Here is an 18,798-nt window from a genome sequence, read left to right as displayed (position 1 = left end):
AAATGGGATGAATGCCCCAACCAACAGACAAAGACTCACTGAATGGATACAAAAACAAGACCCCTATATATGTTGTCTACAAGAGACCCCCCTCAAAACAAGGGACACATACAGACTGAAAGTGAAGGGCTGGAAAAAGATATTCCACGCAAATAGAGACCAAAAGAAAGCAGGAGTAGCAATACTCATATCAGGTAAAATAGACTTTAAAATAAAGGCTGTGAAAAGAGACAAGGATACTACATAATGATCAAAGGAACAATCCAAGAAGATATAACAATTATAAATATATATGCACCCAACATAGGAGCACCGCAATATGTAAGGCAAATGATAACAAGTATGAAAGGGGAAATTAACAATAACACAATAATAGTGGGAGACTTTAATACCCCACTCACACCTATGGATAATCAACTAAACAGAAAACTAACAAGGAAACACAAACTTTAAATTATACAATAGACCAGTTAGTCCTAATTGATATCTATAGGACATTTCACCTCAGAACAATGAATTTCACCTTTTTCTCAAGTGCACATGGAATCTTCTCCAGGATAGATCACATCCTGGGCCATAAATCTAGCCTTGGTAAATGCAAAAAAACTGAAATCATTCCAAGCATCTTTTCTGACCACAATGCAGTAAGATTAGATGTCAATTACAGGAGAAAAACTATTAAAAATTCCAACATATGGAGGCTGAACAACACACTGCTGAATAACCAACAAATCACAGAAGAAATCAAAAAAGAAATCAAAATATGCATAGAAACGAATGAAAATGAAAACACAACAACCCCAAACCTATTGGACACTGTAAAAGCAGTGCTAAGGGGAAGGTTCATAGCAATACAGGGGTACCTCAAGAAACAAGAAAAAAGTCAAATAACCTAACTCTACACCTAAAGCAACTAGAAAAGGAAGAAATGAAGAACCCCAGGGTTAGTAGAAGGAAAGACATCTTAAAAATTAGGGCAGAAATAAACGCAAAAGAAACAAAAGAGACCACAGCAAAAATCAACAAAGCTAAAAGCTGGTTCTTTTAGAAGATAAATAAAATTGACAAACCATTAGACAGACTCATCAAGAAACAAAGGGAGAAGAATCAAATCAACAAAATTAGAAATGAAAATGGAGACATCACAACTGACAACTCAGAAATACAAAGGATCATAAGAGACTACTACCAACAGCTATATGCCAATAAAATGGACAACTTGGAAGAAATGGACAAATTCTTAGAAAAGTATAACTTCCAAAACTGAACCAGGAAGAAATAGAAGATCTTAACAGACCCATCACAAGCACGGAAATCGAAACTGTAATCAGAAATCTTCCAGCAAACAAAAGCCCAGGACCAGATGGCTTCACAGCTGAATTCTACCAAAAATTTAGAGAAGAGCTAACACCTATCTTACTCAAACTCTTCCAGAAAATTGCAGAAGAAGGTAAACTTCCAAACGCATTCTATGAGGCCACCATCACCCTAATACCAAAACCAGACAAAGATGCCACAAAAAAAGAAAACTACAGGCCAATATAACTGATGAACATAGATGCAAAAATCCTTAACAAAATTCTAGCAAACAGAATCCAACAACATATTAAAAAGATCATACATCATGACCAAGTGGGCTTTATCCCAGGAATGCAAGGTTTCTTTAATATCTGCAAATCAATCAATGTAATACACCACATTAACAAATTGAAAGATAAAAACCATATGATTATCTCAATAGATGCAGAGAAAGCCTTTGACAAAATTCAACATCCATTTATGATAAAAACCCTCCAGAAAGCAGGCATAGAAGGAACATACCTCAACATAATAAAAGCTATATATGACAAACCCATAGCAAACATTATCCTCAATGGTGAAAAATTGAAAGCATTTCCCCTAAAGTCAGGAACAAGGCAAGGGTGCCCACTCTCACCACTACTATTCAACATAGTTTTGGAAGTTTTGGCCACAGCAATCAGAGCAGAAAAAGAAATAAAAGGAATCCAGATAGGAAAAGAAGAAGTAAAACTCACTGTATGCAGATGACATGATCCTCTACATAGAAAACCCTAAAGACTCCACCAGAAAATTACTAGAGTTGATCAATGAATATAGTAAAGTTGCAGGATATAAAATTAACACACAGAAATCCCTTGCATTCCTATCCACTAACAGTGAGAAAACAGAAAGAGAAATTAAGGAAACAATACAATTCACCATTGCAAAGAAAAGAACAAAATACTTAGGAATATACCTACCTAACCAAACAAAAGACCTATATATATAGAAAACTATAAAACACTGATAAAAGAAATCAAAGAGGACACAAATAGATGGAGAAATATACCGTGTTCATGGATTGGAAGAATCAATATAGTGAAAATGAGTATACTACCCAAAGCAATCTATAGATTCAATGCAATCCCTATCAAGCTACCAAGAGTATTTTTCACAGAACTAGAACAAATCATTTCACAATTTGGGTGGAAATGTAAAAAACCTCGAATAGCCAAAGCAATCTTGAGGAAGAAGAATGGACCTGGAGGAATCAACCTTCCTGACTTCAGGCTCTATTACAAAGCCACAGTCATTAAGACAGTATGGTACTGGCACAAAGACAGAAATATAGATCAATGGAACAAAATAGAAAGCCCAGAGATAAACCCACGCACCTATGGACACCTTATCTTCGACAAAGGAGGCAAGAATATACAATGGAGAAAAGACAATCTCTAACAAGTGGTGCTGGGAAAACGGGTCAACCACTTGTAAAAGAATGAAACTAGAACACTTTCTAACACCATACACAAAAATAAACTCAAAATGTAATAAAGATCTAAACGTAAGACCAGAAACTATAAAAATCCTAGAGGAAAACATAGGCAAAACACTCTCCGACATAAACCACAGCACTACAGCAGGATCCTCTATGACCCACCTCCCAGGATATTGGATATAAAAGCAAAGATAAACAAATGGGACCTAATTAAACTTAAAAGCTTTTGCACAACAAAGGAAACTATAAGCAAGGTGAAAAGACAGCCTTCAGAATGGGAGAAAATAATAGCAAATGAAGCAACGGACAAAGAATTAATCTCAAAAATATATAAGCAACTCGTGCAGCTCAATTCCAGAAAAATAAACAACCCAATCAAAAAATGGGCCAAAGAACTAAACATTTCTCCAAAGAAGACATACAGATGGCTAACAAACACATGAAAAGATGCTCAACATCACTCATTATTAGAGAAATGCAAGTCAAAACCACAATGAGGTACCATTTCACGCCAGTCAGAATGGCTGCTATCCAAAAGTCTACAAGCAATAAATGCTGGAGAGGGTGTGGAGAAAGGGGAACCCTCTTACACTGTTGGTGGGAATGCAACCTAGTACAGCCACTATGGAGAACAGTGTGGAGATTCCTTAAAAAACTGGAAATAGAACTGCCATATGACCCAGCAATCTCACTGCTGGGCATACACACTGAGGAAACCAGAACTGAAAGAGACACGTGTACCCCAATGTTCATCGCAGCACTGTTTACAATAGCCAGGACATGGAAGCAACCTAGATGTCCTATCAATAGACGAATGGACAAGAAAGCTGTGGTACATATACACAATGGAATATTACTCAGTCATTAAAAAGAATACATTTGAATCAGTTCTAATGAGGTGGATAAAACTGGAGCCCATTATACAGAGTGAAGTAAGCCAGAAAGAAAAACATCAATACAGTATACTAATGCATATATATGGAATTTAGAAAGATAGTAACAATAACCCTATATGCAAGACAGCAAAAGAGACACAGATGTATAGAACAGTCTTTTGGACTCTGTGGGAGAGGGCGAGGGTTGGATGATTTGGGAGAATGGCATTGAGACATGTATATTATCATATGTGAAATGGATCGCCAGTCCAGGTTCGATGCATGAGACAGGGTGCTCGGGGCTGGTGCACTGGGATGACCCAGAGCGATGGGATGAGGAGGGAAGTGGGAGGGGGGTTCAGGACAGGGAGCACATGTACACCTGTGGCTGATTCATGTCAATGTGTGGCAAAACCACTACAATACTGTAAAGTAATTAGCCTCCAATTAAAATGAATAAATTTTTTAAAAAATAAATAAATAAATAAAATGGATACCAATGTAGTTGTTTACAAAATAGCAACAGACTCATAGATTTAGAAAAGAAACTTATGGTTACCACAGGGGAAAAGTCAGGTCAGGGAGTATAAATTTTGAAGTTGGAATTAGTACATACACACTAATATATATATAAAAGAGGTATCATATACCTACTCTATAACACAGGAAATTGTACTCTGGTCTTTAATAACCTATATGGGAAAAGAATCTGAAAAATAATAGATACACTTTTATGTATAACTGTTTGAAGTTGATGGATACCCAAAACAAACACAATAGCATAAATCAACTCTATTCATTATAAAATTATATTAATAATAATTTACAAATAATATGACTAAAAGGAACTTTTCTATGAAAGAAGAAAGCCACAAACATTGAGAATATTCCTGTGATTCCCTGGGGGGGGGCTGAGGAAGGTTGAATTGGGAGTTAGAACCTGGAGATGAAAACTTTTATATATACACACACACATCTATTGATATATTGGATAAGGTAATATTTATAGCACAAGAAACTATTCAATAATCTATAATAACCCTTATACAAAAGAATATGAAAAAAAATTTATGTGTAACTGAATCACTGTGAATGTTTAGAAGAAAATAACTGATTTTAAATCAAGCAAAGTTCAATTTCTTTTTTTACATTTTAAAAATAGAGGCCCCAGCATAGCAATTTAATTCTGTAAAATGTATATAAAGAGTGATTTTTGTAGCAGAATTTTTTTGAAAAACCCAAATATTTATCAGTAAGGAAGTTCATAGAGAATTCTCTGGGGGTCCAGTTGGGGATTCCAGGCTTTCAGTGCCGCTGGCTCAAGGTCAATCAAATGTGGGATATTTATGATAGAACAAAATGTCACTCTTACAGTGAATGAATGGAAGTCCGTGTGTATCCCCATAGAGCAATCTCAAATAAAATGCTGAATGAGAAAGATCTCTCTCAGGATCACTTATTTCCACTTAAAAACTGCCAAGAAAAATGACAACATTCCCATGATATATATGGGTAATAAAGTCGTCAAAATGGGCTCTGGGAGTAGGATAGATTTTTCGGGAGAGTAACAAAGAGAATTCTACCTTTGTCCCTAAAATGTTCTTTCCTTTTACTAAAAAAAGAAAATCTGAGCCCAAAATTGACAAAATGTTTAAATTTTTCATTCTGAGAGGTGGACAGGTGGGTGTTTGTTTAATTACTCTTCATCCTTTCCTCTATTTTTAAATTTTAAAAAGAGCCAAGTTAAAGAAACAAAGGACACAGGGGTCCCAAAGGAACTGTGTAGTGACCGGGACCCCCGTGCAGCAGCCAGCTGAGTGGTGGGCAGGGCGCTCGTCCTCTAAGAGGCGCAGGGAGGAAAACTCAGAGTTCTCCCTGATTTTCACGGGGTGTGTGTACCCCTCCAGTTGCCCTTTCTCATGGGCAGAGTCAAAGGCCCCTGTGAAGTGTGTGGGTGAAGCAAGTCTAGATTTTGCCAGCAGCTTACCGTCTCCAGCTCCGATTCCAAGCTGCAGTTTTTAATCTGTGGGAACACCTCGCTGTACTTGCTGGGGTAGGCAGACGCCAGGTAATCTTTCACTTGCTCCAGGTTGTTGGCTGTCAAAAAGCCATCTTCAAGGTCGAAAGAATTGGTCAGCAGCAGAATCACCCTGCAGAGCAGGGCAGCTGATTACAAAGGTCGCTGTCGCCAAACCCTCTCCCACCTAGGGAACGTGTTGACTGGTGAGCTTTTAAAGGACAGGGTGGTTATAAATGACTTTGAAGGAGCCTCAGATAGAAACAGCGATGACCAAAGGAACCAAACCCACAGAGCTGGGTGGGCTGTTTTAACCTCTAGATCAACGTTGTCTGAGAGAACCTCCAGTGATGATGGGCAAGTTCTACATCAGTGCTGTCCGATCTTGTACCCACAGTACTCGAATGAGGCTAGTGCCACTGAGAGGCTGATTTCAACTACCTTACACTGAGATGGAAACCAATCTTAAATCAAGAATGGATGCTTTTGAACTGTGGTGCTGGAGAAGGTTCTTGAGAGTGCCTTGGACAGCAAAAGATTAAACCAGTCAATCCTAAAAGGACATTGACCCTGAATATTCATTGGAAGGACTGATGCTGAAGCTCCAATACTCTGGCCACCTGATGCGAAGAGCTGACTCAGTGGAAAAGACCCTGACACTGGGCAAGATTGAAGGCAGGAGGAGAAGGGGGTGACAGGATGAGATGGTTGGATGGCATCACCGACTCAATGGACATGAGTTTGAACAAACTCTGGGAGACAGTGAAGGACAGGTAAGCCTAGTGTGCTGCAGTTCATGGGGTGGCGAAGTCAGACACTGAACAACAACAAAACAAAATTTTAGCTAATATTAAATCAATTTACATTTAAATTTGTAAATAGCCCCTTGTGGCTAGTGATTGCTGTACTGGACAGCATAGCTTCTGGATGATGTTTCTTATGTTTTGGGTAAGGGGATACCAGAACGATTCTGCAAGCTCCATGGCTCAGCTGGGGAGCTCCTGGTTACTTCTGAGGCAGGGGAGATGGGGCAGAAGCAGCTGGTTTCTCATGTAGTGAATGCCCTATTGGTGCTAAGTGTGTATACAAACCTGCCCTCATCCCCTCAGGCAGACGCTGGTGGTTCTGATTTGAACCCTGGATTGAGGGCGGCAAGGACAGTGCCCTTTGCCCCAAGGGGTATCAAAATACCCCCTTGATTTCTGGGATCTGCCTCTTCTCAGAGGCCCTTCAGCTCAGGCCTCTGCAGGCTCACTGCCCCCTTGAGGCCTGGGGCCCACCAGGTGACTCAGGCTTACTTGTTCAAGCAGCTCTCGTAGTTGAAGGTGGCCTTGAAGCCATAGATGGAGAAGGTGACGATGCTGGCAAAGATGGAGGTGGAGCTGTTGATGATGGACACGATGATGGCATGCTTCTGGCAGTTGTTGGAGGGCTCGTTGTAGCTGGCGAAGGCGATGAGGCTGCCAAACCCCAGGCCGAGCGAGAAGAAGATCTGGGTGGCTGCGTTGATCCAGGCCTTGGGGTTGGCCAACTGCTCCATCTGTGGGGAGGAGGTTGGGGGGGGGGGGAGCCAGTGGGGACACGGTGGGTGAACCCCAGGTGGGAACCCCAGGCACTCAGACCAGCAGGGGGAGGGGGCCCAGAGAGGGGAAGGAGCTGGCCTGTGGCACACAGCCAGCCAGGGCAGGCCTGAGGCTCGAACCCAGTCCTCCTGGCTCTGCCAGGTTCCCAGCAGATAAAACACATCCTCGTGTCATACCCCCCACTGCCTCTTACCCAGAGGAGATGGTGTCAGGTAAAATAGTTTTCAAAGGAATTGAGCCCCTGATCCATGACCCAGGCATTAAAAGCCTCCAGAAATGGACGTGCTGGTGCTCAAGGCTGAGTTGTACCCCAGCACTGATATTAGGGGCAATGCTGCTACAGTCATACTGTTTGCAGGGACCAGACTTGCTAAATGACTGTCCTGTCCCAAAGGCAACAGTGGCCCTCTTGATGAGCTCAGCTATGGGGTGCCTTGGACAGGATCACGGCGGGCCCTGAAGTGTGTGGATTCACCCCCATACGGAAACAGGTGCCTAGAAGTGCGAGCAGGAGGGTGAGCTGACTGCAGGGATGCTCCTGGTGAATAACTTGGTCTGCACGCTGGAGGGAGGGTTTGTGGTGAGACTGGGGCAAAGGTAGATGTGGGGCTGGAGCAGCAGAGGTTGGGGTCAGTGAGGATGAGCATGAAGGTGGACCACAGATTCAGGCCCCAGAATTCACGGCATGGGGGCTCCCTGGCTAAGGACATGGAAGCCACGACCCTCACTGCCTGGCAGGCTCACGTCCACTTCCCTGGGTTCACGACTGCTTCACTCTCCCTTGGTCTCCCCCTTCCACCTATCCTGGAAGGTGTGTGGGGGGGTGAATGGGGGTACCCTTGGGGCCCCTCCCCTCCAGCCCATACCTTGGGAGTGAACATGTATGCCAGGCCATTGCTGGCTCCATGGAGCGTGAGGCCCCTGACCAGGTAGATGATGAGCACACAGTAGGGCAGCAACGCAGTGAAGTATACCACCTGTGGGCACCAGAGCGCAGAGTCAGCTCCCCGGAGATGCGGGGATTACAGGGCCCTTATGCCCAAGGAAGGCAGACCCGCCATCCCCACGGAACGCCATGGCACCATCTTGGCTGTTTGGGCGACCAACAGCTGGGAAGGTATTGTGGTTCTTGATCAGACACGGGTTCTGAGTTTGGGAAACTGGGTGGTGGGACATGGATGCCCACACATGTGACCCCCAGGAAATCTCTTGTTCAGTGGAGAAGAGGGAACAGGTCCTAGAAACCTCTGTCCTCCAGCCTCCCTTCAACTCAACCTTATTCCAAAAAGGACTCGACACCCACAGGAATACATCATGAGATATCCATGTAAAAAGAAAATGCGGGCAATCCAGGAAGATGAGCCCCAAGAAAAAGGCGGCTCACAGAATAGGTGAGGTGCTACCCAGTTTCTGAGCCAGACTGATCTCTGAGCTTCCTCGTGGCCCAAGCCGAGCAAGAAGCAGTCACAGGATTTGTATCATCTCTGAAAGGAAAAAAAAAAAAAAAAAAAAACCCAGGGGCTTGGAGGAGCGTCAGGTACTCCCAGGACTGGGGCCTGAGACAAGCTTGGCTATGAATGTATAAAGGAAAAGCAGTGTTATTTGGTATTCCTGTGAAAAATACAATAGAAGTTCAATGGTTTTTATGAAAAGGCCTCACTTCCACGGGCTTTTTCTTTTTTTTAAGGTAAGAAGTGGATTTATTCACAGGGAAGCACACCCCACATACAGAGTGTGGGCCATCTCAGAAGCTGAGAGAGGCCTTCCATGGGCTTTAAAGGTGCCTATCAGTGGAATTTTTTTGTCAACCAGTTCTTTCCCTCCTGACATATGTCATGGGTTCACTGATGTTTTATCTTTGATTTTCATGGTAGCTTTGGAAGTAGCCTCTCAACGCTGGGCAATTTTTTCACAAAGTCTTAGAATAGAGACATTCAAGTGCACAGATGCCCACACAGGGCTGGAATTTGTTTTTCTGCAGATCAACTTGTATGTGCACCAGAGCCCCTTTTCAAACACTTTGCAAATTTTTTTGTTTGCCTGGTTATTTTCTTTGGCGGGGGAGGGGGGTATTGTTTTGGGTTCATTTGTTTCTATTCTTTGGGTTTTTTTTTTTTTTTTTTTAGTAAAAGCAGTTCCCTTCATGTTTGGGTCCCCCTGTGAGAAACAGAGCTGGTTGACTCCAGTCCAGCTGCACCCAGCTCTCCATTCCCACTGAGGTGTGGCACTATCATCCCATGAATTTCCAAGGACGCCCAAGTGGCACTCTGCCCTGTCACCCTGGGGAGGGCAGGCAGACATCGGGTGTGTCTTCTATGACTGCTTAACTGAGGCTATTGTAACTTGAGATGAGTAATACATCCACATGAGGTTACACGAAGATAAACCAGTTTCATGATGGGAATGCGGAAGTAGAAAGACAGGGCATCTGGCCAGTGAGCTGAAGGAGATCCAGAGACAACAGGGGAGGGTGCCCATCGTCTGTGCCCAGTGGACACTCAGAGGACACGGGGAGCCCGTCCTTGGTAGCCCCCACCCTTCAGCTCAGGTGAACAAGTTTCCTGGAAAACTCAGTAGAGACCAGACTGGCTCACCTCTCCCCAATCAGGGAAGCTAGAAGGATCGCTGGATATGTGATCCAGCCTAAACTACTTGGAAAAACCATTTGTGAATAATCTGAAAACAAACCTTGGAGAGGAAGAAAGCAGAGTCCAACAAAGAAGGCCAATATACAGCACACAGGCTTTAACAAAATTCACCCCCATAAATAGAGCTGTTGGAGCTCGTATGACTCAGTAACAACTACAACAACAAAAAACCCAAAAACAACCCAATCCAAAGATGGGTAGAAGCCCTAAGCAGATATTTTCCCAAAGACATACAGATGGACAATAGGCACATGAAAAGACATTCAACACTACTTGTCATTAGACAAGTCAAAACTACAGTGAGGCATCATCTCACATCAGTCAGAAAGGCCATCATTAAAAAGTCTACAAATAACAAATGCTGGAGAGGGGGTGGAGAAAAGGGAACCCTCCTACACTGTTGGTGGGAATGTAAGATGGTACAGCCACTAGGGAAAACAATATGGAGGTGCCTCAGAAAACTAAAAAGAGTTGCCATATGACCCAGCAGTCCCACTCCTGGGCATATATTCAGACAAAACTAAAATTAAAAGAGATACACGCATCCTCATGTTCACAGCAGCACTATTTACGACAGACAAGACATGGGAACACCCTGAATGTCCATCAATAGATGAAAAAAGAAGATGTGATACATGTAAACAATGGACTATTACTCAGCCATAAAGAGAATGAAATCATGCCATTTGCAGCAACACGGATGGACCCAGAAGTTATACTAACTGAAGTAAGTCAGAGAATGACAAATACCATATGATATCACTTATACATGGAATCTAAAATATGACACAAATGAACCTGTCTACAAAACAGAAATAGACTCACAGATTGTGGTTGCTAAGGAGAAAGGAGGGCGGGGTAAGGTTGGACTGGGAGTCTGGGATTAGCCGATGCAAACTATAAAATATATATAAACAATAAGATCCTATTGTCTAGCACAGGATGCACTAAATATCCTGTAATAAACCATAATAGAAAAGAATATGAAAAGAATATCCATAACTGAATCACTTTGCTGTACACCATAAATTAATAGCTGTTGGGGCACTTCTGTCATGGAGAGGGGCATGGCTTAAGCCGAGGACGTAGACAATAAGAATAAGTAAGTTTTCACATCATGACATGTCTTCATTTAGCAAGTTTCTCAGTGATCTGGAAAACGGATGGCCTCATTGAATCTCCATGTTTGCAGATACTGCCCTTGGATCTTCTGGATCACGTTCATGATAATTTGGCAGAGGCCAATGTGAAACCTTTTTTCTGAGCGTAAAATATCCTCCAAAGTTCAAGATGGGATGGGACAGAGTGAGTTGCTGTAGAATCTCAGCTTTTTGATGGTGAGATGGGGGTTATTGGGACTAAGATGCTGGACATCACCGGGCCCTGGAAGCCAAAAGAAGATATCCCACTAGACACGGTACTGGGGTTTCACCAGACACCTAAAATATTGTGGGTAGTTCTGGTCTTGATGCCTCAAGAAACACACAGTGGGGGGACTACCCTGGTGGTCCGGTGGTCACGAATCTGCCTTCTGGTGCAGGGGACGTGGGTTTGATCCCTGGTTGGAGAACTAGGATCTCACGTGCTGCGGGGCAACTAAGCCGGCACACCACAACTGCTGAGACCACACGCCACACGGGCGAGAGGCGCGCACACCACGTCGTAAGACGCCACATGCGACAGTGAAGGCTGCACGCCAGAACCAAGACAGCACAGCCGTCAATAGACACACCAGTGCTAGAGAAGCAAGGTGGGGCTGGAGAAGGCGGCCGGGCTGGTCAGGAGGAAGGGGACAGGCGGACTCTTACGACCTTCAGAAGGGAAAAGTGTGGGCCAACAGGAGGTGTTCAGTCGAGAGTGATGGGGAGTTTCTGGGGCAAAGCGGGGTCTGCCTGGCTCTGCGCTCTCCACTTGGTGCCCTTGGGCGGGACTTGACCTCTGAAAGCCTCAGGTGAGTGGACAGTGAGATCTCCTGTGGAGGACTGAAGACTGCAACAACTGAAACACGATGGGTGGACTGTGAGGTGTGACTGAGTGTGAGGGGGGCACACGCGTGTCCAGAGCGTCTGCCGCAGCTGGAGAGAGGCGGGAGGTGAGGGAAACCCTCCAGGAAAAGGTTCCACACAGAGCGGATCAAAGAAACATCCCCGCTCCGGCAGGACCATAAACTCAGGGACACACCGAAGAGAAAAGGCTTCTAATCAGGCCCGACAGCTCTCTAGGTCACGGAAAGCAACTTGGACCAAAGGTTCTGCGACTCAGCTGCTCACCAGGGTCACCTGGGGAGCTTTTAAAGTCCCAGTGCTCCGGGGAACCCCATGCGGAGCGTCTCGGAAGCTCGGGGGGTCTGACCGGAACACCCGAGTTCTAGGAGCTCTCCCTGCGGTGCGGCTGTGCGGCCAAGGCCGAGTGCAGTGTGTGGGGACGATGTCGACATGACAAGTTTTCACAGAAAGGGAAACTAGATCGAGCTGCCTGGCACCCCTTGGGTGGTACGGGCGGGGGACTGGGACAGGCATGCTCATCTTTCCGGGAACCGGGGAGGTGCACATTTCGAGATTGAGGGTGTGACTTCCAGGACCGCTGGCCGTCTCCGGCGGCTAGACTCGCGCCAGCACCGCCGTCCGCGCCCGCCTCCCCCGCGCGGCGTCTGTCAGCCCCTCGGCTGCGGAGGCGGCCTGGCCGCTGCCTGGGCTCTAACCCCCCCAAGTCCTACCTTGCCGGTGGACTCGGTGCCCCGCAGGATGCACAGGTACACCACCAGCCAGGCCAGGATGAGGCACAGCGCTGGCTCCCACTGCACCGCCCCGCTCTCCTGGATGGACGGCGAGATGTTGAGGGTCTTCCGGTACCAGAAGTACTGTGTGGAGGAGGCCTTCTCGCACTCCTCAACGTAGCCCGTGCGGTTGCCGTTCAGCGGGCACACGGACCACGGCAGGGGGTCCTGTGGGGTCAAAAGGAACGTTACACTCACAGGTGAGGGCGGAGGCCAAAGGTCGGGGTGGGAGGACACGGGGTGACCCTGAGGGGAGGCTCTTGGAAGAGGTCCCTGGTCCCCAAAGGGCAGGAGCTCCTGAAGGCAGCCCAGGAGCCAAAGGCTCTTTCCCCCGGGCACAGGCGGGGCTTGGGCAGAGGGACAGGCGGGCAGAGGCTCCACACTCCCAGTAATCCTGTGGGTGTCTGCTGAAAACGTCTCAGCTCTATGGTGGGTGGGAGAGACCGAATCAAAGGGACAATGGCCAGACCGTCTATGACAAATGAACTCTGACCCACAATATCTGTAGCCTCCAGCCCAGGAACCCAAACCATAGCGCCTGCAGTCATCAGCTGGGAGTGGTCAAGACTTGGTCATGGACTGCAGCTTTCTGAACTTGTGTTCCCTCCAACTCAGGACCAAGAGGAAAAAGCCAGAGACCCTCCCCTAACCAGTCACACACCCAACACAATTCCCCCATCCTCTGCCTGCCCTGGAGTCGCTGTCAAATGCAAGTGATGGGACTCCCTCGTTGTAACAAGCTCCAGATAAACAGCCTCTGCTTGCGCTCTTCTGGGTGGTCTTTATTTCCAGAAGTCCCAGCAGGAATAAGGCTTGGGTTCTGCCCTCACTACCTGGGTGGAGACGGGCATTTCCTAACAGTCACTATGTCTGGAAGTTCGAGGGGGCTGCAGTTCGTCCCTACCACAGCCTTCTTCTGTATCTAAGACAGAGACGAGCAGGTACTGATGACTTCTGTTGAGCCTGAGTCAAGTTACACCTGAAGCAGTTCCACTCCTGGACTTCACAGGTAGAGCCAGTAAGGGCTTCTGCTTCAGCTAGTTCCAACTGGGCTCTCTCTCACTTAGAAACAAGAGCGCCTAAATGGTGTCAGTATGATGAACGTGACCCAAGGCCAAGAGCTAAAGAGAAGTGCTGAGCTGAGTGGGGGAGGGAGGGGAGTTAGAGTCCCACCTCTGTTCTGCCAAAACCAGCCCCACGTGGATCAGATTTCATTAGACAAAAACTCCCCGCTGAGAAGGCTAACAGTCTAACCCCAATGGGTTCAACTTCTATATTTCACAGGAAACAGAAATGAGCCCCAACAGCATTACCTGATGGGCTAGGGCCACTCTGCTGGTAAGGAGCTGGAGCCCCCATCTGTCACCTGGAAAGTGCTTAGTCCCTGTGCTTGTGGGACCCCTGGCAGAAACCCTGAGAGATGGTTTCTAGCTTTGACCTAAAAATGCTTCCCAAGGTGACCACCAGCAACTCCCCTTGAGAGGCGGCACCCTCTCCCCCTGCCTGTGACCTGGGCTGACCTGTGTCTTGCTCTGACCAACAGGAGGCACGGAAGTGAAGCCGCGTGACCTCCTGGCCTCACATCCGAGGCCTTGCAGCTTTTACTTTCACCCTCGTGGACCAGCACCCTGCACAGACCCTTGGGCTGGACTGCTGAGCGAGGGGGACTCGTGGAGAGAATGGCCGCGTGGAGTAAACCAAGGTGTCTAGTGCACCCCCGTCAGGTGGGGGGGTCCCTGTGGACCTGAAGCCCAGACCACAGCCCCCCTGGGTCCGCCTGGCCTATGGGAGACTGACTGCATCCATTCGTTGCTGTTCAGCACAGCCTGGTAGCCAACCTTGGCTACACGAACATGACTTAATCACTCAAGAGGAAGGGAGGCTTTAAAAACTCTGATGCCCAGGCTGCATCAGCAGTGACTCAGGTATCACTGGTCTGGGTGGGGTCTGGGTCTCAGAGTTTTAAAAGCTCCCCCAGCTGATTCCAGCATGCAGCCAGCATGGAGAAGCTTTAAAGTATGGAAGGACTTAGACTGACCACTTCTCAGCCCTCAGCCTCTTTCCCTCTGAATCACTAGGTGAGGAGGCTGAGATCCCTGCATTCACATGCATATTAGCTCGGAGCTCCCACAGGGAAAAGCTGGAAAGCCGGACTTGGTTGGACCAGAGTGCAGACCCCATGGCCAGGCTGCTGCGTCCAGCCTTCCAGCTTCACAAGTCCCCTCTGGAACCTGGTGCATCAGCACCACAGGGTGTGATCGTGATTACACAAGGGAATAGTTCTAAAGTGCTGGTGGCACTAGCTGGCCCAGAGCAAGTGTGAGTGAGTGTCTGCAGCTGCAGGTACTGTCATTACTATGGGGCTGTGGAGGAGGCCTCATGGCAGAGGGGTGAGGGAGAGGCACATGGACCTGAAGGCTGGAATGAATGGTCAAGTGATTTCCAGGAATCCCTGAGTTTTACACTTCTGAGAGGTAGAAAAAGGTACCTCCTTACTTATTTATATACTTTATTTTTGCCTTTGGAAAATGGTCAAATCATCTTGATTTGTTACAAGAACACACAATGCTTCCACTTTCGGAAAACGGCCTTAAGGATGCCTATATACAATGCCTGTGGCATGTATGGCAACCCCTTAGTTGGAATGGCATTGTGCAGTGCACAACCTGCTCAACCATACATGACAGCCCAGCACAGAGGAAGGAAAGGGTCACTAGGCTGGAGAGTAGAGGAGCTGCCTTGCTTCTGCCCAGAAGGTGGAGGAGAGGCAAGGTTGTGATTAGTCTTCATGGAGCTCTAGGCTGAGCCGGGGAGAGGAAGAGAGGCTCAGCTCAGCTCAGGGCAGAGTCCGTCCTGTCAGGGCCTTCTCCAACAGGGTGACCTGGGTGTGGCAGGGTGGAAAGCTACAGCTGGATGTGGATATAGCATCTTCTGAGAATAGATGCCAGCTCCTGACTATTGAGGTCATTCACCCAAGCATTCCTTGGGGCCCCAAATATTCAAGGGTGTACTGAAATGCTCCAGAGCCTGGCCTCACAAGCTAGGGTCAGTTCAGAGTCCACGACCAGACCCATGTAGCTTCTGACCTTGGAGACAGGGACTGGCTCGTGAAGGCCTGGCTCAGTGGCAAAGGGTGAGACATCCCCCCAGTGGGCTCCTCTCTCCTCCCCTTGTTTTCCCGTCTGAGGTGCAGGAGGCCGCGCAAGGAGGGGCCCTGGGAGTGGACGGGCAGACTCTGAGGAAAAGATGTGATCACAGGCCGTGGAGGGGACGCTTTGGACATGAAGACCACCTCTTGGTGTGGAATTAGGGTCCTCTCTTCTCCACAAGTCCCAGTCCCTTCCACATTTTCTACAATGAGCATCAACTATGGCTGTAGTCAGAAATGCATTTTTCAAATGTACATCTCTGGGAAGAGCCGCTATTGTGTTACAGGGTGACAGTCGTTCTTCTAGGAGAACTTTTACACAGAGGCGGGACCCAGCTAGGGTCAGAAACCCAGGAGGACACACGATGAGAGGCAGGAAGCGGAAAGGGGAGGGAGGCCAAGCTCGGGGGGGGCCCTTCCCCGTCAGCTGTCCCCACAGGCTTCCCCCTGGCCCAGCAGGCAGTGGTTCTTAATATTTTGGGGGGTCACATCCTTCAGAGAGTGCCTGATGAAATCTGTGGGCCTGCTCCCCAAAAATGTACACACACATTGCACACAACAGCAGGGGTCCACGGATCCCCGGCTCGGAAGCCCTCTGCTCGGTCCGGGGTGCCCGGCTGCCCCCTGGCTTGGCTCCCTTGAGGCCGGTGCCCCCTCACCTCCCCCCCATGCCCTGCTGCCCTCCTCTTTCCTGCTCCAGCCCACGTCCGCTCACCTGGAAGGAGTGGAAGAGGTACCAGAAGGCCCAGGCGTTGATGACGTTGTAGTACATGGACAGGAAGAAGGACACCACCACGCTGGCCACGCCTGCAGAGACAGGACGCGCAGGGGCCCTGAGGAGCGCCCGGAGCTCCCAGGACACGCCTGCAGGGCCCGCTCTGCCACAGCAGAACCAGGTCTGTGGCCTGGCACCCACGAGCACTTTCTAAGGGCTCGTCTCGCCCTCGGCCGCCCTCTCCCCGTCTCCTCGGCCGTGAAGCCGGTGACGCTGCTCTCGTGCTCTTCTAGGGGCCTGACGACCGTGCTGAGAAGAGCGACCGCAGGCCCACTTCACAGAGGGGGACCCAACACACAGCACTCGCCCGAGGCCACGCTGGGATTTGCACCTCGTGTGAGAAGCGCTTTGTCACGGATGCCAGACGTCACAGCTGCTCCCTGCTCGGCCTACCTACCGCCGGGTCACTGGTGCCAAACCCTGCTCCATGGTGGTGGGGAGCAGGCTGTGAGGAGTGTCAGGCGTGGAGGGGACGGGGGCTGCCCCTGAGCTGGCCAGGCCTGCGGGGAGCCAGTCAGGGTGCCGGGGGACCCGGAGCAGAGTGTGGGGGTCTGGAGAGCCACTGCACGCATCTGGGCCTGGCCCCTGCTCCGGGACCTCTCCTCGGGCCTCCCCCTACCCCGCCTCGCAGAGCTGTCTGGTAAATATTCACCAGCATCCCCGGCTGGCACCCACATCTGGTGTTTTTCCTATTAGGCCGCAAACGCTGCCTCGGAGAAGCCTTCTATGATTGACAACTCGGGCCAATTGTAAAACCACACACCTCTGTGTTAAAAATTAACAGCCATTCAAGACGAGGGGGCAGTTCCACTTGGATGTGTGAGGCCTCTGGACACACTTCTTCTGCACCTGAGATAAAGTTATGTGCCAGTTCACATGTACCTTGTTCCTGAAACTTTCCTGTGTTTTCCTGTTCCCCTTTCTGCGTGTGTGTGTGTGTGTGTGTGTGTGTGGTGAGCAGAACAGACCATGGCCACTGCTGGCCAAAGTTCGTCCTGCTCCCAGGGGAGCCTGGCACACGAGGGCTGCGCTGGGCAGGCGAAGATCCCACGAGGTCGCCCCAGACACTGGCTCAAAGTAACTCAGGAGGTGGGAGGGAAGGCAGTGCCCCTCTTGCTACTCACTGGGCCCCTACTTCCATGCCCTAGAGATATTAACAGCACCCCATAGGCCCTCTGGTGTGATGATGATTAGTGAGCTCACACTCACCCAGGCCAGCACCTAGCCCGAAGCAGGTGCTCACTGGTCAGGGGAGACGTCAGTAAGTAGCAGGAGCCATTTTATGGTTCCCACAGTGGTTGATGGAATGGCCCAGACCCTGGGTTACAGTTCTTTTCTTGGACAGTTCCTGTGTGTGTGCGTTCAGTGGTTCAGTCATGTCTGACTCTTTGAGACCCTCTGGACTGTAGCCGGCCAGGCTCCTCTGTCCATGGGACTTTTCAGGCAGGAATACTGGCAAGCCATAAGTAGTGTGAGTTAATCACTCAGTGGTGTCTGAGTGTGAATACCGGAGTGCGTTGCCATTTTCTCCTCCAGTGGATATTTTCAACCCAGGGATGGAACCCGCATCTCCCGAGTTGGCAGGCAGATTCTTCAGAGTGGAGTCACCAGGGAAGCCCTACTTCCTTGTTCCGGAGGGGACTGAGGGGTGCCCACTTACCAACGCCACTGAGGTAGGGGCTGACGGTCCTCCAGGCCCCGATGCTGCCCTGACGCATGCGCTGCCCCACCGCCAGCTCCAGGTACAGCAGCGGCATGCCCTCCACGACCAGCATGATGACGTAGGGCACCAGGAAGCTCCCTGCGGGCATCCAGAGACAAGCCAGGCCGTCACCCGGGGCGCCCCTGGGGATCCACCCACACACCCTCCCTCCCTCCCGCCCTCATTCTACTCGCCGCTTCCTTCTCCTAACTTTCCGTTCATCCATCCATTCTTAAACACATTTTTAAAATGTATTCTATTTATTTTTGGCTGCGCTGTGTCTTTGTTGCTGCATGCGGGCTTTCTCTGGTTGCAGCGAGTGGGGGCTACTCTCCAGCTGCAGTGAGCGGGTTTCGTAGCTGTGGCTCCCCGGGGATCTAGAGCTCAGGTTCAGTAGTCGTGGCATAGGGGCTCAGTTGCTCTGTGGCATGTGGGATATTCCTGGACCCGGGATCGAAGCCGTGTCTCTTGCATTGGACTTTTTACCAAAGAACC

The 18,798-nt window shown here is 48.6% G+C and overlaps 1 protein-coding gene and 1 long non-coding RNA gene across 6 annotated transcripts in view; one reads left to right on the top strand and one right to left on the bottom strand.

The window, feature by feature from the left end:
• Positions 1–18,798, bottom strand: part of SLC6A20 (solute carrier family 6 member 20) — a 44,849-nt gene that overhangs the window by 14,263 nt on the left and 11,788 nt on the right. For 3 of the 5 annotated variants that reach the window (XM_081526017.1, XM_081526021.1, XM_081526019.1), the window contains 6 exons: positions 18,262–18,402; positions 16,542–16,633; positions 12,619–12,846; positions 8,121–8,231; positions 6,970–7,211; positions 5,642–5,804 (listed from right to left, as the gene is read on the bottom strand). In XM_081526017.1, coding sequence (XP_081382143.1) covers positions 5,642–5,804; positions 6,970–7,211; positions 8,121–8,231; positions 12,619–12,846; positions 16,542–16,633; positions 18,262–18,402 — 977 coding nt within the window. The remainder of the gene's footprint in view (positions 1–5,641; positions 5,805–6,969; positions 7,212–8,120; positions 8,232–12,618; positions 12,847–16,541; positions 16,634–18,261; positions 18,403–18,798) is intronic. The other 2 variants (XM_081526018.1, XM_081526020.1) reach the window with 2 other exon arrangements.
• LOC145520175 (uncharacterized) lies at positions 12,007–18,343 on the top strand. The gene is made up of 6 exons (XR_014064282.1): positions 12,007–12,878; positions 13,187–13,687; positions 13,963–14,016; positions 14,222–14,380; positions 16,527–16,722; positions 16,835–18,343. It is a non-coding gene; the product is annotated as an uncharacterized LOC145520175 (long non-coding RNA).

Source organism: Giraffa tippelskirchi, chromosome 9, assembly GCF_054371585.1.
Source record: "Giraffa tippelskirchi isolate mGirTip1 chromosome 9, T2T-mGirTip1v1.2.pri, whole genome shotgun sequence".
Taxonomy (NCBI): domain Eukaryota; kingdom Metazoa; phylum Chordata; class Mammalia; order Artiodactyla; family Giraffidae; genus Giraffa; species Giraffa tippelskirchi.
This window is presented reverse-complemented; position numbering and strand designations above follow the sequence as displayed.